This window comes from Notolepis coatsorum, assembly GCF_963971535.1.
Source record: "Notolepis coatsorum genome assembly, chromosome: 6".
Taxonomy (NCBI): Eukaryota; Metazoa; Chordata; class Actinopteri; order Aulopiformes; family Paralepididae; genus Notolepis; species Notolepis coatsorum.
The window spans coordinates 115,903,137-115,924,457 of NC_140170.1; the positions used below are offsets into that span (position 1 = coordinate 115,903,137).

Consider the following 21,321-nt stretch of genomic DNA (forward strand, 5'->3'; position numbering starts at 1 on the left):
TCTAAATGTTCAATCAATACTGTCTTTCTTTGTAACAAATAAAATGGATAAAAAATAGCCATTTGGGAGCCGTAAGAGCAGAATCTTTGAAAAGAGCCGAACCATCATTACAATCAGTGTTGAACTTGAGTGCTACACTCTGCATAGTAATATTTACATTTAGTCATTTAGCTGACGCTTTTATCCAAAGCGACTTACAAGTTTTGTATGACAAGTCAGTAAGAAGGGTACAACTCTATCAGCCGAGTATCAGTGTTCAGACTTGAGTGCTACTGTTGAGTGTATGTTAGTATATTAGGAAGAGTGCATGATGACAGTAAGATGGTTCTTCTTTTTTTGTTCATTTCAGATATTGATTGAAGAAGTGTGTCTTCAGTCGACGACGAAAGATTGGTCGGGTTTTTGGTCGGTTTCGGCTGTCCTTGGTGGGGCAACAAGGACCAAGAATAGGCGGCCTTCTCTTTGATGACCCTCCCGGAGCTCAGATAGGAGTGGGTCTGAGGCGGCCGGAGAATGCAGAGCGTAGGGGTCTTGAGGGTGTGTAGTTGATTGATTGATTGACTACTTTATTAACTCTCTGGTATCCGATCAGACGGTATTTTTTTTTTTTTTAGCTTGATAGGATTGGTCTAAACAGCGAGACATTTGTGCCATCCAATTCGAGGAGTGCAGGCTCGAGGGGTTGCGATCCAGGCGTGCCATCTAACACCCCCCCCCCCCCCCATGCCGCTCACCATTGTCATTTTACCCCCCAAGAGTGGGGCTCAAACCAGGCATGCCATCTCACACAGCCCCCCTAACCCTAACCCCAAGAGTGGGGCTCAAACCAGGCATGCCATCTCACACACACCCCCTAACCCTAACCCCCAGAGTGGGGCTCTTTGAAATGAAAATGTTGGGGGAAAAAATACTTTATTTTTGCATACAAGTGGGTTTTTTTTCCCACAAAAGAAAAAAGGTAATAAAAAGCTACATAGTATGTACACACAACCATTTACTTACAACAATAATACGGTTTCTAACCCTATAACTCATCTACGAGCCTGTCATTTAACATTACCAGAGTTGGATTTTGTGCAGCAAAATGCCACCCTCATAATTCTAAATGATGGCCTGCTAGACGAGTACATCCACCTTGGGATTCAAATGACTTCCATTTCATGCTAACATTTTTAAAACATTGTGATAATACATCAATGGCAAAACCCCATTCAACTGAGACGGCTACTGGGTCCACTCCCTGATTTTCCCTAACAGTCTATACCCACATATTATTAGGGTTAGGTTAGAATATTAGCCAGCAGAGCTACTGAGAAGCAACTTTTTTCAATTGTTCCGGTCATATCAATATACTGTATCTGTATTTCAAAAACACCATACATTTTCATGTGACTGACTGAAACAATTTAGTTAAAGGGGCTATGCACTGCTATTCCTAGCACTATTTGGGCAACTTTACACAATTCCTGTTAGTCTATTGAAGACATTTGTAAGGTTTTTTTTCAAAAAAATGCATTGTTTTATATTTCTAATCAAGTACTCAAAACCATCATTTTTCAGCCTCAAGAAATCAGGCTGTTATGGCCTGGCTCCGCCCATAAGCACTTTGAGTGACAGTGCCACACAGTCTGCACTGGTAGAGGGAGGGAGGGAGGGGGGGGAAGAGAGAGAGAGAGAGAGCACTTGGGGGGGGGGGGGGTAGGACCTGCAGAGCGCCACACACGCAAACGGGAGATTGAAAGAAAGATCTTTTTTTTCTCTCTCTCTCTCTCTCTCTCCCACCCCCTCCCTCTCTCGGAGAGAGAGAGAGAGAGAGAGAAAAAAAAGATCTTTCTTTCAATCTCCCGCTTGCGTGTGTGGCGCGCTGCAGGTCCCCCCCCCCCCCCCCCCCCCCCCCCCAGTGCTCTCTCTCTCTCTCTCTCTCTTCCTTTCTCTCCCTCTCGAGTATGAGGAAATGGTTTCGCTGTGTAGTCAGTCTAGGTAGAATGGGGGCGGGCATTAGCTCCAACCACAGAGCCAATCGCATCACTGTCGGCCGTATGACGTGTATTGGCCGTTCAAAAAAAATATGACCTGATTTACTTGGGAACGAAAGGGGATGGGCTGAATCTGAGCAATCCGCCAATATGGTATTTAGACCCTAAAACACATTTATACGAACTCCTATTACTATAATACAATGCTAGAGACTGAAAAATGACATTTATAATACATAGCCCCTTTAAAATAACATGTTTGCTATTCTGGACAATTTAGTGGGATATCCAGTCTTTGGGGCCCCCGTGCTATGGATCTTTCTGTATATCAATGCCTTGGACCCTCAGCATAAGAAGGGTTGTAGGCTTGCTGGGGAGGATAGGCCAGTTGTGGTGGTGAAGGTGCATTGGGCTGGGCAGGGGGTTGGAGAGGGTAGACCGGCTGTGGCAGTGACGGTGCATTGGGCTGGGCAGGGGGTTGGAGAGGGTAGCCTGGCTGCCCTGGAGTGAATGCAGCCTGGCTGTAAGGCATCGGAGCATGAGGATAGCCTGGACCAACTAAGAGAGACAACAGAAAAGAATGTGAAGAGTGTATTAACATGCTGCGTCATCCATTTCACTCAGTCAATCAGTTAGAAGAAACCATATGTCAGGTGTTCACATGCATTCCTGAAGAGTTTGACTTTCTAAACCAATTATCAATTGAATCAGTGTAGGTCTGTTTTACAACATACAAAAAAATATATATATATTTAGATCAATAATTTACCCGTTTAGTGTTAAGTCTTTGTTGCAAGTTTCAAGTCGTGCAACTTGTTCAATTTCTGACTAGGGAGGACAATTTTGCTCTCCCAATCTGAAATATTATAGCCATAGCTAGAAGTAAGTGAAATTTGAATTTCCATCTACAGTATAGGAGGAACTCACCGATTTCCCCATATGATGGGGGTGGTGTTGAAGGTATGGGTTGTCCTTCATAGTCCAGGGGCATGACTTGGGTTCCGTAGCCTGGCTGTGTCGGTACAGGCTGGTAGACTGGGTGCTGGTAGGCTGGGTACTGGGTCCCCTGGTGTGGGGATGCAGGGAAGGCAGATAGCTGCTGGGTGGTGACCACTCCTGCCACCACAGCTGGAGTGGAGAGCATAACAGTTTTTTTTGTCAGTTACATTTCATTTGCTACCAGTCAAACTAATTGCTCATTTGTACACATTTCACGAGAATGGCAAGCAGAGAGAAAAGGTCAATTGTTGTTCCTACACATATTCCTTATAATCTATAGTTAGCCAGGGTGAATGCATGCAAGAATTTGAGCTAGCAAGTGCAATGCCATCCTCTCTTATCCCAACTCATGAACAATTTACCCCTGGACCATTCAGATTAAACTACTGAAACTTCATAATCTGCATGATCCGACTACCACCTGGCCTTCTGACTGGCCGAGACACTAGGCTGGGACACTCTGTTTGCCACACAATAATTAAAAAGGTTTGTTAAGATGTGATTGATGCGACATTAGCAAACTTGAGCTACCTTTATTTTACTTTGTAACAACAATAGATAATTGTTTAAGACATAAGTGTATGGGACATAAACCGGTCTGTCACACTTTTCAACCAAGTGGATTTTATTGTACTGGATAAATGATCTGTTGTGGGGTTTTAAGAAACAAAGCTATATGCTATATGTTTGTTTAAAAAAGAATAAAAAAATAAAATACAAAAAAGAAACAAAGCTACAGTGAAGCAGACATAATGTCCATCAGCTCCATCAGGGATCCTTACGTTGTGACCTGCGTTCTCTGCACTTCCTGAGGGCGCAGGACCAGGCGATGACGAGTATCACGCCGATAACAATGGGCGTGATGGAGCTTATGATCGTGGACCAGGCAGTATTCGCCCGCGAGTCGCTCAAATCATTAACGTAGTTGTCATTGTCATCACTTGTTTTACTAGTAAAAAGGAGAAGGGAAAACAAAGCACTGTATAAGACCAATTACAATCAAAACAAAACACTGTATGTGACCAATTATAATCTAAACAAAGCACTGTATATGACCAATTACAATAAAAACAAAACACTGTATATGACCAATTACAATCAAAACACGGTATTTAACCAATTACAATCAAAACAAAACACTGTACATGACCAAATACAATCATAACACTGTATATGACCAATTACAATCAAAACAAAACACTGTATATGACTAAATACAATCAAAATATTACCAATTACAATCAAAACACTGTATATGACAAAATACAATCAAAACAAAACACTGTATATGACCAAATACAATCAAAACACTGTATATGACCAAATACAATCAAAACAAAACACTGTATATGACCAATTACATGACAAGACATGGAAGCATCATAACATTGACCCGCCCACAGAAGAATAAACATACTCTTAGAATGTAGAAATATCTCCACAAGGGTCACTTCACTTTTTTTCTACGTAAATTCAGTAGCCATCCATAAATTAGATTAGCATATATTTCTGTATCAAATTATATTTATTAATGAGTTTATCATTATAAAATAAAGTTGATTTAGAATGAGAGGAGTCATGGAGGTTGGAAGAACCTACACTGTTCCACGTCATAAAACGATTGGGCCAAATATCATTCTTCATGGGATAATATTAGGGATGCTCGATATTGGCTTTTTTACCGATACCGATATACCGATATTGTCCAACTCTTAATTTCCGATACCGATATCAACCGATACAGATATATGCAGCGTTTCCCCCCCAAAAAACGTACCGATATTGTTCAACTCTTAATTTCCGATACCGATATCAACCGATACAGATATATGCAGGGTTTCCCCCCCAAAAAACGTAATAATTTCAGGTAATTAATAGGGATGTCCCGATCACGTTTTTTGCTCCCGATCCGATCCCGATCATGTGATTTTGAGTATCTACCGATACCGATCTTTACCGATCCGATAAAAAATAAATAAAGAATTTATTCAACAAACATGACCATGTTCACGTCTTAAACTCATACTGAGGCCTTAGTTTTGGTTTTAAATTGCATATCATCATTCATTTATTTATTGTCACACAGAGCAGAAGAATTTTGCCAAAACAAACCAATAGTATCCAGCTGCAGAACGGCAGACCAGCCACACTCTCAGACCCAAACGCATTTCCTTTGATTTAATTATACATCAAATGATTTATGTCAAGGATTGCAATGCCTCGCTTGAATGAAGTTAACTTTTCACCTGGATAACGTCAACATTCAGGGTGAATGTAATGTGAGAAATTGGGATACATTTTTTATTTTTCTTTATTAAAAAAATATATAATTTGGGTCCGATAGGCTGGTCTGCCGTTCTGCAGCTGGATACTATTGGTTTGTTTTGGCAAAATTCTTCTGCTCTGTGTGACAATAAATAAATGAATGATGATATGCAATTTAAAACCAAAACTAAGGCCTCAGTATGAGTTTAAGACGTGAACATGGTCATGTTTGTTGAATAAAAAAAATAATAAAAAAATAGAATAAAAAAAAAGATTCCGAAGATCGGGATCGAAAGAAAAAAAATATCAGGAATTTATTTTTTTATTATTTTTTTTATTCAACAAACATGACCATGTTCACGTCTTAAACTCATACTGAGGCCTTAGTTTTGGTTTTAAATTGCATATAATCATTCATTTATTTATTGTCACACAGAGCAGAAGAATTTAGACAAAACAAACCAATAGTATCGGACATCGGGACATCCCTAGTAATTAACATTACATATATCTTGTTGTGGAATTAACACAACATTATGCATACTTTTGACAATAAATAAAATCAGAATTTGTTCTTACTTGCTTGCCTGGGTAAATAAAGGTTCTAGAAATGTAAAAAAAAAATAAATAAAGATTTTTTATTTTTTTTAAACCGATACCGATATTTTCCAATATCGCATTTGAATGCCGATATCAGCCGATAATATCGGTAGGCCGATAATATCGGACATCCCTAGATAATATGTATGTATATTATACATGTGACCTACACCAGAACAGTAAGACATAACACAGCATAATATTATACTAACGCACCTCCAAGAACAGCGCCCTTGTTCTTTTTCAGACATGCGGGCGGCATCGTTATAGCAGCAGTATCTCATCTCACAGCTTCCACAGCAGAACCGCCGGCCACATTCCGCGAGAGGATGGATATCACCGTCGTGATCTGTATATTCTGTACAGATGTATGCTGCAATGACAGACAAATTATGAGGACAGGGTGTCGGCAAAAAAGCGATATGACAAAATGCATGCTTCTTCACATAAGACACGTTCACGCAGACCCACATGGCTCACAGCCAGGAGATACAAACCGGATCTGGGCCAAATGTTTGCAAAGAATGCCCACGTATGAAGCGTGGGGTTCGACACTAAGGACGATGCAATGAGTGGCAGAGAGTTTGGATAATCACAGGAAGATTTTCCAACAGATTTGTGTGTATATGGTCCTTGTGCTCATTAGCACAAGGCAGAATATGCACCTGGCTCGCTGATAAAAGGATATCTTTTATTAATCCCTCACGGGGAAATTCCAGTGACACACACATACAGCTCATCGTCTCATTAACATCATATCACAATCATTAAATTTTTACAGTAACAACGGCACAACATAAATTCAAACAGGCATGTACATTTGTTGACGCATGTCGACTACAGAATGCCTGAGACACCATATGCAATAGTCGGCTGCAGCAACACCGGGGTGTCGTTGCGCCAGGCGGGAGGGAGGGGGGATAGATTGTCCAGAAACCACAGTTGCAGCAACGGGAGGGGCGGGGATTTATGACACTAACTACAATGCCGTCAGCTGGGGGATAGGACTTTGGTGATGAGACAGTCTTAGGCTCCCCCCTTCCAGCACGCGTACTAGTCGGCTGCCGTCACCATCACGTGGGAGTGGCGCCGGGCGTACATGCGGGAGGGAGGATTGGGTAGGGATTGGGGGTGGGGGAGGCCCTTTTGCCACTCTTATCTCCCAGGCCTTCGACTCCAGCAGCTCCCTGGTTCGACCTTGGTCCAGGAATTTGTTTTGGCTGACTTACTGGCACATTTATCCCAGCCACGTCACTTTAAATTTGATTTGAATAGAGTGAAATATAACTATTGATTTGAGTGGAGTGAGTTTTAACAACTCCGTCCAAATGACTGAATGCATTATTAGTCCAAGTGTCCAAGTGTCTTAACTCTTTCAGTGCCACTCACGAGATTTCTCGGGTTTTTTTATAGGTGGTTGCATGCCACTCACGAGATTTCTCTGATTTTTTTTTTTTTTTTTGCGATCTGAAAAATTATTGCATCACCCGAGCCTGCGCCGGTGATCACTGTGGAAAAAAGCGCCCCCTGTCGTCTCCCAGATGACATAAGTGATTTTGGAATGGACTCAATGAAAATGAATGGGGAAAAAAATCCGGTACTCCACATTTTCCAGTTCACTGATCCAGCCGGGGTTACCACAGTTAATTCTGGAGCCTCAGATCCCCGCGGATCATGGAGATCTATTGTGTCGCGTTGGATCCATACACGTATCGATTTTTTCGAATGGTGATCAGGAATTGGAATATACCAGTTGGATACCATCTGATGTCAGGTAAGGACTCTATGTTATCAGTGATAATCGGAGTAAGTTTGATGAAGTTATAAGCTGTTTTGTGAAATGTCTTCTTTCGGTTTCACTGTAAAAGTCTGTGAGGAAATCAACGGAGCGATTATCAGTGCACGGCCGTAATGTGCTTGCGTGCACGTATAATATTGATCATCTAGCGTTTATTTGAAAACGATTCATAAAAAGGCTGACGAATATCAACGTTGAGGAATATTCCACTAAAAGACGATTTTCATAGAATGCTCCAGAATGAGCTGTTTTTTATATCAAAACGGGGGCTTTTCTAACTGCTCTGAAACGGAAACGACGCGATAAAAAAACAATCTGTCTTCACAGCACTGACTGGAAAATAGTCTTTGATAATGCGATGGGCAGATTAGACACATAGCCATAATTTAAAACATAGATTAGGCGATATTAACGTTAACATTGGCGCCGATGGTGGCATTCAAGCGGTAAAACGGAAAACCAGGCGTGGCACTGAAAGAGTTAATCAGTTCATTTTGGTAGGTCCTGTGCGCGGTAAACAGATCCAAAATCTTCTTATTGCAGTCCAAAAGCTTCGATAATCCAAAAATGACCACGTCTTCAAGTTGGTAGCCCGATTTATGATGTCCCAAAAGGCAGAGAGGGTTAGCCTTATTCTGCTTTTTTTTTTTTTTTTTTTTTTTTTATCTTTTTCCCCCTCCATTTTCCTCCGATTTTCTCCCATCCCAATGTTAGTCGTATGCCAATTCCCAATCCCCTTCCCGGTCGCTGCGCACTTACCCCCCACAGTCAGATCATCTGGGAGAGTGGAGGATATCACGTGCTTCCTCCGACACACGTCCAGCCAATCAACCGCTTCTTTTCACCTGGCAGCGCGGATCCTCCCTGAGAGGGCGTAGCGTGTGGAAGGATCACACTATCCCACTCAGGTCCTATCTGCGCTTAGCAGGCGCCCCGACCGAACTGTAGGAGTCGCTGTTTACAACGACCCAGACCCACCCCGCCAGCTTCTCCCACCCTCTAATACAGCCAATTGTATTAGTGTGAACGGCCAGCCAAGCTGGTGACAACCCCGAAGAGGAACGGCCTTGAGGAGCCTGGGGAGAGGAGAGAAATGCGACTGTCTCTGGGAAGGGCTGGGAAGTAGGGATGTCCCGATCACGTTTTTTTGCTCCCGATCCGATCCCGATCATGTGATTTTGAGTATCTACCGATAAAAAAAGATTTATATATTTTTTTTATTATAATTTTTTTTTATTTTTTTTTTCACATTACATTCACCCTGAATGTTGACGTTATCCAGGTGAAAAGTTAACTTCATTCAAGCGAGGCATTGCAATCCTTGACATAAATCATTTGATGTATAATTAAATCAAAGGAAATGCGTTTGGGTCCGAGTGTGGCTGGTCTGCCGTTCTGCAGCTGGATACTATTGGTTTGTGTTGAATGCCCACGCTGGCTCTTAGGTCAGATCGATAACTTCATAACTCATTGGTCTGCTTATCTTGACATCAAACAGCGTCCTGTGAAGTGGTTGACACGCAGAACCAAACGAGTCTACAAAATGTTGTTGTTACCACTGACCGACAAGAGACAGCGAATGCATCGTTCCGACCCCCGTCAGTCATCGACCTTAGGTCGAGTGATTGAAGTTGCGGAATCTTTTATTTTATTTGCACTGGGACGGACTCTCTTTAATTAGATGAGGTCCATTTCCCTTATCCGTTACACGTATTATCACTGTATGGCTTTACTTGATAATCCCATTATACAGAATCCACCTTTAGTCCTTAATGCATAATCATATGTCTCCTTTTACTCCGTAGGGATAAAGCCACACTTCTAAAGTTTTTATGGTAAAACCTGGCTTACAGAACCCACCTTTAGTCCTTAATGCATAATCCTATTATAGCTAGGGATAAGGCCACTTATTCTATTTTGCCTTAATGCATAATCATATGTCTCCTTCTACCGTAGGGATAAAGCCACACTTCTAAAGTTTTTATGGTAAAACCAGGCTTACAGAACCCACCTTTAGTCCTTAATGCATAATCCTATTATACAGTACACGTATTATCACTGTATGGCTTTACTTGATAATCCCATTATACAGAATCCACCTTTAGTCCTTAATGCATAATCATATGTCTCCTTTTACTCCGTAGGGATAAAGCCACACTTCTAAAGTTGTTATGGTAAAACCAGGCTTACAGAACCCACCTTTAGTCCTTAATGCATAATCCTATTATACAGTACACGTATTATCACTGTATGGCTTTACTTGATAATCCCATTATACAGAATCCACCTTTAGTCCTTAATGCATAATCATATGTCTCCTTTTACTCCGTAGGGATAAAGCCACACTTCTAAAGTTTTTACATCATTAATCAAAAATGCATGGGGTGAAGTTACAAGGCAAAACACATTTCATGCTTACCCGGTCGTCCGGTCAGAAGAAAGGATACAAAGGTGGCTTATAAAGAGGTATTTTTAATTAGAAAAAGCTAGTTACAAGAAGAGACTGAAGTGGAAAATTTCCCATTCAGTTTAAAATAACAGAACATCTCATCATGCACGGCTTGTGCCCAGTGTCAAGCACCATTCTTCTCATCTCTCCAAAAAGTCTGCCTCTTGAATCGGCAACCGTCTCTTTTATTTGATATTGTACCGTATTTCTGATTGGTCTAAACACAGTGATGTCAAATGGTCGTCATTTCTGTTTAGCAAACCAACATACAATACATAATTCGTTATGGACTCCTCCTTCTTTGTACTATCGTTACTGCTAGTTACCTAGTGATTTTTAAGTAACAGAAAGTCCCTTTTTCCTTCAAAACAGACAACGGCTTTGTCTGTGGTGACCACGTAACATCGTACCATGCACGAGGCCTCTCCATAGTATCTCTTAAAGAATCCCTCCAGACAAACAGTTTTTACACATTATTCTTTTAGTATTATTCTCTACTGACATTCAATTATAAGCATGCCATTTTGAAAACTTTTACTGTACACATCAAACATTTAATTGTTATATAGTTTCTTTTTTAAGATCTCCCTCTATAGATTCAGGACTCCCTGTTTTTCAACCCGCAACCCTTCCCGTCTGAAAGGGTTAACATTACAGCTTTCTCTCCTCTGCTGTTGCATCCTCAGGGCCACATTCCTCAGGTTAACTCCCCTTTCACAGACACCGGCCCCTTCTATGGAGACATTTAAAGGCTCAGTTCCATTTTTTATAAGTAGAGCCATCATAGAGCTATCTTTCCAGAGTTTAGTTTAAAGATTTATACTGGTCATATAGGAACGACCCAGGATGTCATTGTCCAAAAGTGTCACTTGTTCTGTGGCACTTCACACCCACTCTGTCATTCTGGGAGATCATTGTCCATCATCAATTGAATAATGAAGCATATAATTACATGTGAAAAATAGATATATAGGGCTGTATTGGAACGAATCAGGATGTCTATTTCAAAAGGTGTCACTTGTTTTGTGACACTTTACACCCACTCTGCCATCCTGTGAGGTCTTTGTCCATTGTCTTAATAGCGTCTGTACTGGGGGACGAGATGGCGATTGTGGGGTCACGTGGCTGTGACTCTCCACACCCCCTCTGCCATCTCGGTACCTTGTTACCCTGGTAGCCGGCGGGAAGACTTGCATCTGTTGTTCCCGGCCGATGCACCCAGGCTGTTGTCGTCTTGGTCATCTTGGTCATCTTGGGGTCGCCCCCTCTGACCTCTTGGATCTCTCCCATAGTTTGAGGTAGGTTGATTTGTCACTCCTCGGGCGACCCCCACGGGTCCCCGAGAATTGTAGCAGCAGTCCTCTATTGAAGTGTGGTTGGCCTGGTCTCGTGACCCTGTCCGTAGGCCTCGCAGGACATCACAGATACAGTCCACAGAGGACTCATTTCTTTTCTCTCTTTCAGGTCCATTCAGGGCTCTCGTCGCCCTGTAACCTGGGTCCAGGCCGATGTCTCTCTGTCCGGTCTGGGAGGTCTAGGAGGTCTGGGAGGTCTGGGAGGTCTAGATGAGGACCTTGAGGATGCTCTGGAGCTTGACCTATCGTGTGACCCTGTCCGTAGGCCTCGCAGGACATCACAGATACAGTCCACAGAGGACTCATTTCTTTTCTCTCTTTCAGGTCCATTCAGGGCTCTCGTCGCCCTGTAACCTGGGTCCAGGCCGATGTCTCTCTGTCCGGTCTGGGAGGTCTAGGAGGTCTGGGAGGTCTGGGAGGTCTAGATGAGGACCTTGAGGATGCTCTGGAGCTTGACCTATCGTGTGACCCTGTCCGTAGGCCTCGCAGGACATCACAGATACAGTCCACAGAGGACTCATTTCTTTTCTTTCATTCAGGTCCATTCAGGGCTCTCGTCGCCCTGTAACCTGGGTCCAGGCCGATGTCTCTCTGTCCGGTCTGGGAGGTCTAGGAGGTCTGGGAGGTCTGGGAGGTCTAGATGAGGACCCTGAGGATGCTCTGGAGCTTGACCTATCCCGGTTTTCCTCCAGTTCCGATTTCTGACCTGAGTCAGTATATTCCTTCTTGCCATTCGCTGCGTCGTCCGCTGACTCCGGGGGACAGCCCCCCCCCCCCCCCCGTCTAAGAGTGTGGCACTGATTCAGGTTGTCCCTTTACCAGCGCACATTGTTCACAGGCCTTTCGGACTGTTGTTTCCGTCCACTTCCTTCTTGCACAGGGGGTCTACCCTGTGTTGTGCTTGTCTCGGTCCAGACTGGGTAGTTAGTTACTGTTTATGTCTGGTATTAGCTCCGGCTAGTTAGCCAGCTTGTAGATTCAGGCTATGTAGCCTCTTATAGACTCAGCTCCTGCTGATAACACCAGCCTGTATTATTACGCCGGTTCCACTTCCGTCACAGTAGCAGGACTTATGCAGGACTTATTCTGATTTTAAGTAAACATTAGGTTATTTCTAGTTCAGGTGACCTGGTACCTATTTTTCTACTTAGGTTTCGACTGTAAGTAAACATTACTGCTCGCAATGGCTATTTCAGCCTGCTATTCGTAATGGCTATTTCAGCCTGCTATTCGCAATGGCTATTTCAGCCTGCTATTCACAAAGTAGAGTTTTTTTTTTTTCTACTTAAGTTCTGACTTTAAGTAAGCATTTAGTTACTTCAAGTCATGAGTAAACCTTTTTACCGCAATCACAAAAATATACTTTAAGTGTGATTCTTTCTTTGAGTAGAACCTTCTACGTTTTTGACTGTAAGAAAACATTACGTAACTTTTTAGTCATGAGTAACCGCTACTTCAAGTCGTTACTTATCAACCCTCTCTTGTTCCTGATAGATTTTTTACCAATATACTTTTGGCTGTCTGCTGCGCTCTGCAGACCATCTACGTCACCAGTGTTCCAGATCTCGAACATTAGGAAGAGTCTTGGTTGGAGAGGTTCTGCCGATAAGACCAATCTTGAGTAAGGTTGACTCAAATCTGTAACTAATTCTACTCCAGAGACACCTGACAGCAGTTATTTCAGTTAATATTCTTTCGGCTGTTGATACCTATTTAATTAGTATACAGCCCAACTCACTTGAACTCATGTTCTAAGCCCCGGAACCTCCAATCCGTTTTGACAGACCTATAAACCAGTGACTTGGCCGCCTAAGCACCACAGCGTCCTGTATGCTGAGGCTTCCAAGTCTCCACAAATCTCCCGTCGGATACAGAGACCCTGATGCTCGCTCTGTCCCCCCGCGTCAAGGTGCTAAGCTCGATGAGAGTCTCAATTTGTTACCCATAGGCGCTGGTGAGTGTACATCTCATGCAGCTGATATGGTTGGTAGGGTGCTAACCTACCAAATGGTTGCTGTCAGGAAATCCCTTCTGAATGAAATAGATTACAAATTCACTTTACTTTACTCTGGGTTTAGAGCAAGGACGGACATCTTTACATATTATACTTAAAATATATACAAAATGCATGTAGTATTCTATGTCATGTTCCTTCCTAAATGACAATAACACTACATATTCTTCCTCTTGACAGATGAGCGGTATGTCAAGTGCAGTTTGCACTTGCTTGAGTGTCACGTGTCAGGGCCCCCGAAGGTAATTTCTCCCTTTGTTGCCCTCATCTCTGCTTGCTGCTCTGGGGTTAGTTTCTCCCCCATGTTTCTCCCGTCAAGTGCAGGTTGCACTAGCTTGAGTGTCATGTGTCAGGGCCCCAGAAGGTAATTTCTCCCTTTGTTGCCCCTATCTCTGCTTGCTGCTCGGGGGTTAGTGCGGTCCACTCGTCTGGAGGTAGGTATAGGTAATTCTTCTTCCGGGATTTGAATTCCTCCCTTGTTGCCTTCCTTTCTGCTTGCTGTTCTGGGGTTAATGCGGCCCACTCGTCTGGAGGTAGGTATATGTAATTCTTCTTCCTTGTTCTCTCCTTGGTTGTTTTCGGGGGAGGCTCCTGGGAGGCCCCCCTTTTGTCAGATAGCATTATGACTTGGTCATACAGCCTACACTCGATACGTAGCTGGTCTTGTGACCATGCTGCGCATCGGGCTGCCAGTAGGTTACCCCCTGGGACTCCTCCGAATAGCTTTTCAAGCAGAAAGCATGATCCCTGCATGGGTGTTCCATTCATGACTGATTCGGCTGCAACACTGAGAGACATGCTCCCGTCTCGCACCTGTGGGATCAGTCTTTCCACTATGTTATCCCCTGGATCTTGACCGGGGGTCCTTACTCCTCTTTCCATCCGTTGCGCCATTGAGGCCCTTTCGGGGATCTCCAGTCTTTTGAGATGTCTCAAGATGCGAACTAGCTTCTCTTGTGCTAGCTTTGGTTGTGCCAGCTCCTCCTGAGCTAGCATTGGTCGCTAGCTCCGGCTACTTCGCCTGCTGTTAGCTCCTGGCTTTGTTAGCCTGTGGTGAGCTAGTTGGCTCTCGTCTGGCTAGGGCCAGCTCATGGGTGTTAGTACTGGTTTGTTAGCCGATGGTGAGCTAGTTAGCTTCCGTCTGGCTACGGCCAGCTCATGGGTGTTAGCACTGGCTTGTTAGCCGATGTCGTGCTAGTTAGCTTCCGTCTGGCCAGCTCATGGGTCTTCCGTCTGGCCAGCTCATTTACATTTACATTTACATTTAGTCATTTAGCTGACGCTTTTATCCAAAGCGACTTACAAGTTCTGTACGACAAGCCATCAGGAAGAGCACAACTCTATCAGCTGAGTAACAATGTTCATCAAAGTGTTGAGTGCTACAGTGTAGGTTAGTTTATTAGGACAAGTGCATGACAGTATGGTTAGTTAGGGTTAGATTTTTTTTTTTCTTTTTTTTTTAATTCAGATAATGGTTGAAGAAGTGCGTCTTTAGTCGACGGCGAAAGATTGGACGTGTTTCGGCTGTCCTAACTGGGGTGGGTAGTTCATTCCACCATTGTGGGGCAAGGACTGAGAATAGGCGACTTCTCTTTGATGACCCTCCCGGAGCTTGGATAGGAGTAGGTCTGAGGCGGCCAGAAGATGCAGAGCGTAGGGGTCTTGAGGGTGTGTAGTTAGAGACCATTGACCGGAGGTAGGCGGGAGCAGTTCCCTTTGCCGCACGGTATGCTAGGTCGAGGGCCTTGAAGCGGATTCGTGCAGCAATGGGGAGCCAGTGCAGGTCCCTAAGAAGTGGGGTGACATGGGCCGACTTCGGTAGGTTTGAGATCAGGCGGGCCGCTGCGTTCTGAATGAGTTGAAGAGGCTTAGTGGCAGTGGCCGGGAGGCCAGCGAGCAGTGCGTTGCAGTAGTCGAGGCGGGAGATGACTGTTGATTGGACGAGGAGTTGGGTGGCTTCTTTTGTCAGGAAGGGGCGTATCCTTCTGACGTTGCTCAGGAGGAATCGGCAGGTTCTGGTTGTCGCTGCGATGTGAGCAGAGAAGTTCAACTGGTCGTCGAGGACAACACCAAGGTTCTTGGCGGTCGGGGACGCGGTCACAGCTGCATTCTCGACTGTGATGGAAAGGTCGGTCAGGGGGGAGGATTTGGCCGGCAGGTGGAGCAATTCTGTTTTGCTTAGGTTCAGTTTGAGGTGGTTGGTCGTCATCCAGGCGGAGATGTCGGACAGACAGGCCGAGATCCGCTCAGAGACGTGGATATCTGAGGGAGGGAAGGAGAGGAAGAGTTGAGTATCATCGGCATAACAGTGGTAGGAGAAGCCATGAGACGTGATAATGTTACCCAGTGATTTAGTGTAGAGGGAGAAGAGAAGGGGTCCTAAAACCGAGCCCTGGGGGACACCCGTCCGCAGGGGGCGGGTGGCCGACAGGGTCCCTCTCCATGACACTTGGTAGGAGCGGTCATTGAGGTATGATGACAACCATGTCAGCGCAGAGCCAGCCACTCCCATTCCTGCGAGGGCCGCGAGGAGGATCTGGTGGTTGACTGTGTCGAAGGCTGCAGATAGATCTAGGAGAATCAGGACAGAGGAGAGGCCTTTCGCTTTTGCTAAGTGAAGTGCCTCTGTGACCGCAATGAGGGCTGTCTCTGTGGAGTGACCAGTCCTGAAGCCTGACTGATTAGGGTCTAGGAGGTCATTCTGTAAGAGATAAGCAGTAAGTTGGTTGGATACAGCACGTTCAAGTGTTTTAGAAAGGAAGGAGAGAAGAGAGACAGGACGGTAGTTGCCTATGACGGTAGGGTTCAGGGATGGTTTTTTTATGAGGGGCGTGACTCTGGCTTGTTTTAGGGAGGTGGGGACCACCCCCGAGTTGAGTGAGGAGTTGATGGTTGCAGTTAGGAATGGGAGGATGTCTGGTGCTATGGTCTGGAGGAGTGGGGAAGGTAGCCGGTCCAGCTGGCATGTAGTCGGACGGTTCGACGTTACCAGTGTCAGGGTCTCGGCTTCTGTAATGGGAGAGAAAGATGACAGAGTGAAGGATGAGGTTCTCGATTCAGCATTTGGAATGGGTGGGGGTCGGGAGAAGGAGCTGCGGATGTTCTCCACTTTTTCCTCAAAGAAGATCGCAAAGTCTTCGGCAGAGAAAGATGAGGGAGGGGGGGGTGGGGGGGGAGTGAGGAGGGAGGACATGGTAGCATGCAGTTTGCGAAGATTCTTGGCAGAGGCCTCGATCCTATGGTGAAAGAAAGAAGCTTTGGCATTAGTAATGGTTTTGGAGAATGTTAACAAGAGGTTGTGATATGTGTCGATGTCAGCAGTGAGGCGTGACTTTCTATACTTCCTTTCAGCTGCTCTCAGGACCTGTCTTTGTTCTCTCACTGGATCTGTCAGCCATGGACTGGGTGGGGAACGGCGGGCAGGTTTCTCAACGAGGGGACAGAGCTTGTCGAAGGAGGTTGCAAGGGCTGAGAGGAGGGTGGAGGTTGCCATCTCTGTGGAGAGAGCAGAGAAGGTGTCACTCAAAGGTAGAGTGGATAGTATGTCAGAGGAGAGGGTGGAGGGGGATAGGGAGGGCAGGTTGCGTCTGAGTGAGACGGTTTGAGTTGGGGTGAAGACCTTTCGGTTAAGCATGAGAGTTAGTGAGAAGGATATGAAGGAATGGTCAGATACATGTAGGGGAGTTACCGTGGTGTTAATGATGCTGGAGTTACGGGAAAATATGAGATCATGGGTCTTCCGTCTGGCTAGGGCCAGCTCATGGGTCTTCCGTCTGGCTAGGGCCAGCTCATGGGTGTTAGCACTGGCTTGTTAGCCGATGTAGTGCTAGTTAGCTTCCGTCTGGCCAGGGCCAGCTCATGGGTCTTCCGTCTGGCTAGGGCCAGCTCATGGGTGTTAGCACTGGCTTGTTAGCCGATGTAGTGCTAGTTAGCTTCCGTCTGGCCAGCTCATGGGTCTTCCGTCTGGCTTGTTAGCCGATGGTGAGCTAGTTAGCTTGCAGTTCTGTGAATTCTTTTTGACTGCGCTTCACATCCAGTCTCTCCTCCTTACAAACAGTGTCTCTGGGCTAGGGAGCCCTCGCTTTTCTGTGAACGGTCGTTTTGACTTCGCTTCACATCGTCTCCCCTCCTTACAAACAGTGTCTCTGGGCTAGGGAGCCCTCGCTTTTCTGTGAACGGTCGTTTTGACTTCGCTTCACATCTAGTCTCCCCTCCTTACAAACAGTGTCTCTGGGCTAGGGAGCCCTCGCTTTTCTGTGAACGGTCGTTTTGACTTCGCTTCACATCGTCTCCCCTCCTTACAAACAGTGTCTCTGGGCTAGGGAGCCCTCGCTTTTCTGTGAACGGTCGTTTTGACTTCGCTTCACATCGTCTCCCCTCCTTACAAACAGTGTCTCTGGGCTAGGGAGCCCTCGCTTTTCTGTGAACGGTCGTTTTGACTTCGCTTCACATCGTCTCCCCTCCTTACAAACAGTGTCTCTGGGCTAGGGAGCCCTCGCTTTTCTGTGAACGGTCGTTTTGACTTCGCTTCACATCGTCTCCCCTCCTTACAAACAGTGTCTCTGGGCTAGGGAGCCCTCGCTTTTCTGTGAACGGTCGTTTTGACTTCGCTTCACATCGTCTCCCCTCCTTACAAACAGTGTCTCTGGGCTAGGGAGCCCTCGCTTTTCTGTGAACGGTCGTTTTGACTTCGCTTCACATCGTCTCCCCTCCTTACAAACAGTGTCTCTGGGCTAGGGAGCCCTCGCTTTTCTGTGAACGGTCGTTTTGACTTCGCTTCACATCTAGTCTCCCCTCCTTACAAACAGTGTCTCTGGGCTAGGGAGCCCTCGCTTTTCTGTGAACGGTCGTTTTGACTTCGCTTCACATCGTCTCCCCTCCTTACAAACAGTGTCTCTGGGCTAGGGAGCCCTCGCTTTTCTGTGAACGGTCGTTTTGACTTCGCTTCACATCGTCTCCCCTCCTTACAAACAGTGTCTCTGGGCTAGGGAGCCCTCGCTTTTCTGTGAACGGTCGTTTTGACTTCGCTTCACATCGTCTCCCCTCCTTACAAACAGTATCTTTGGGTAGTTGGCTCTCGTCTTGGGTAGGGCCAGTTCGCTTCCTGTGGGCAAAGCACGAAATTATGCTGCACTTGTAACTCCCCCCAGAGCTCTATAAACATTATGTTACCCTTTAGTTGTGAGTAAACGTTGCTTTAATCACCAAGATAGAGCTTTCTATTCATTTGTGATATCCCCGAGTACAGCCTTCCACTCGAGTCGCCAGTAGAGCTTTCTACTTTAATTTTTGCCAAATCTGTAATTTAATTTTACTCCAGAGGCTTTTGACAGTAGTCCTGTCTTCTTCGGCCGTTTAGCACCTATTTTGGTTAGTATAAATGCACATCGCCAGGGACGCCATGTTGAATGCCCACGCTGGCTCTTAGGTCAGATCGATAACTTCATAACTCATTGGTCTGCTTATCTTGACATCAAACAGCGTCCTGTGAAGTGGTTGACACGCAGAACCAAACGAGTCTACAAAATGTTGTTGTTACCACTGACCGACAAGAGACAGCGAATGCATCGTTCCGACCCCCGTCAGTCATCGACCTTAGGTCGAGTGATTGAAGTTGCGGAATCTTTTATTTTATTTGCACTGGGACGGACTCTCTTTAATTAGATGAGGTCCATTTCCCTTATCCGTTACACGTATTATCACTGTATGGCTTTACTTGATAATCCCATTATACAGAATCCACCTTTAGTCCTTAATGCATAATCATATGTCTCCTTTTACTCCGTAGGGATAAAGCCACACTTCTAAAGTTTTTATGGTAAAACCTGGCTTACAGAACCCACCTTTAGTCCTTAATGCATAATCCTATTATAGCTAGGGATAAGGCCACTTATTCTATTTTGCCTTAATGCATAATCATATGTCTCCTTCTACCGTAGGGATAAAGCCACACTTCTAAAGTTTTTATGGTAAAACCAGGCTTACAGAACCCACCTTTAGTCCTTAATGCATAATCCTATTATACAGTACACGTATTATCACTGTATGGCTTTACTTGATAATCCCATTATACAGAATCCACCTTTAGTCCTTAATGCATAATCATATGTCTCCTTTTACTCCGTAGGGATAAAGCCACACTTCTAAAGTTTTTACATCATTAATCAAAAATGCATGGGGTGAAGTTACAAGGCAAAACACATTTCATGCTTACCCGGTCGTCCGGTCAGAAGAAAGGATACAAAGGTGGCTTATAAAGAGGTATTTTTAATTAGAAAAAGCTAGTTACAAGAAGAGACTGAAGTGGAAAATTTCCCATTCAGTTTAAAATAAGCAGAAAACAGAACATCTCATCATGCACGGCTTGTGCCCAGTGTCAAGCACCATTCTTCTCATCTCTCCAAAAAGTCTGCCTCTTAAATCGGCAACCGTCTCTTTTATTTGATATTGTACCGTATTTCTGATTGGTCTAAACACAGTGATGTCAAATGGTCGTCATTTCTGTTTAGCAAACCAACATACAATACATAATTCGTTATGGACTCCTCCTTCTTTGTACTATCGTTACTGCTAGTTACCTAGTGATTTTTAAGTAACAGAAAGTCCCTTTTTCCTTCAAAACAGACAACGGCTTTGTCTGTGGTGACCATGTGACATCGTACCATGCACGAGGCCTCTCCATAGTATCTCTTAAAGAATCCCTCCAGACAAACAGTTTTTACACATTATTCTTTTAGTATTATTCTCTACTGACATTCAATTATAAGCATGCCATTTTGAAAACTTTTACTGTACACATCAAACATTTAATTGTTATATAGTTTCTTTTTTAAGATCTCCCTCTATAGATTCAGGACTCCCTGTTTTTCAACCCGCAACCCTTCCCGTCTGAAAGGGTTAACATTACAGCTTTCTCTCCTCTGCTGTTGCATCCTCAGGGCCACATTCCTCAGGTTAACTCCCCTTTCACAGACACCGGCCCCTTCTATGGAGACATTTAAAGGCTCAGTTCCATTTTTTATAAGTAGAGCCATCATAGAGCTATCTTTCCAGAGTTTAGTTTAAAGATTTATACTGGTCATATAGGAACGACCCAGGATGTCATTGTCCAAAAGTGTCACTTGTTCTGTGGCACTTCACAGTTTGTTTTGGCAAAATTCTTCTGCTCTGTGTGACAATAAATAAATGAATGATGATATGCAATTTAAAACCAAAACTAAGGCCTCAGTATGAGTTTAAGACGTGAACATGGTCATGTTTGTTGAATAAAAAAAAAAAAAAAAAAAAATCCAGATTTCTTTTTTTTTGTTGATCCCGATCTTCGGAAAATCACGTGATCGGATCGGGACATCCCTACTGGGAAGGGAATGATAACAAACTATCATTACACCTGGGTAAAACGGAGACCATTCTCTTCAGCTCAAATAACAAACTCAGCAAGACTGACGGCTTCTCAGTTACAGTGGGTAAAAATATTGTCACAAGGAAAGATGAAATTACATACCTAGGTTCCATCCTAGAGGCAAATCTTTCCTGTGACAAAATGGCATCCAATGTAATAAAAAAAGGTCAACAAACAAACTAGATTCTTGTACCGGATCTCCTCTCTGGTAAACAAGAATACCCTGGAGACTCTGGCAGGAGCACTCATTCAAGGGTACTACGACTATGCTTGCACCTCATGATACCAAAGCACCTCAAAGGCGCTAAAAACAAGATTACAAACATCACAAAACAAACTGGTCAGACAACTACTTGACCTTACTCCTAGAACCCACCTCACCCCTGCCCACTTTGACTACGGTGCCTGGTCTACAAGATACACTATACGACTAAGGGCCCTTTCTCACTCACCATTCGGGGTC

At 44.5% G+C, this 21,321-nt stretch overlaps 1 protein-coding gene across 2 annotated transcripts in view; it reads right to left on the reverse strand.

Annotated features, from left to right (window-relative positions):
- Positions 1-1,938: 1,938 nt before the first annotated feature.
- Positions 1,939-21,321, reverse strand: part of LOC311230144 (uncharacterized protein) — a 46,239-nt gene continuing 26,856 nt past the window's right edge. For both annotated transcript variants that reach the window (XM_084316321.1, XM_084316322.1), the window contains 4 exons: positions 6,057-6,213; positions 3,758-3,924; positions 2,904-3,104; positions 1,939-2,534 (listed from right to left, as the gene is read on the reverse strand). In XM_084316321.1, the coding sequence (XP_084172447.1) occupies positions 2,305-2,534; positions 2,904-3,104; positions 3,758-3,924; positions 6,057-6,213 (755 nt within the window). In that variant the 3' untranslated portion in view covers positions 1,939-2,304. The remainder of the gene's footprint in view (positions 2,535-2,903; positions 3,105-3,757; positions 3,925-6,056; positions 6,214-21,321) is intronic.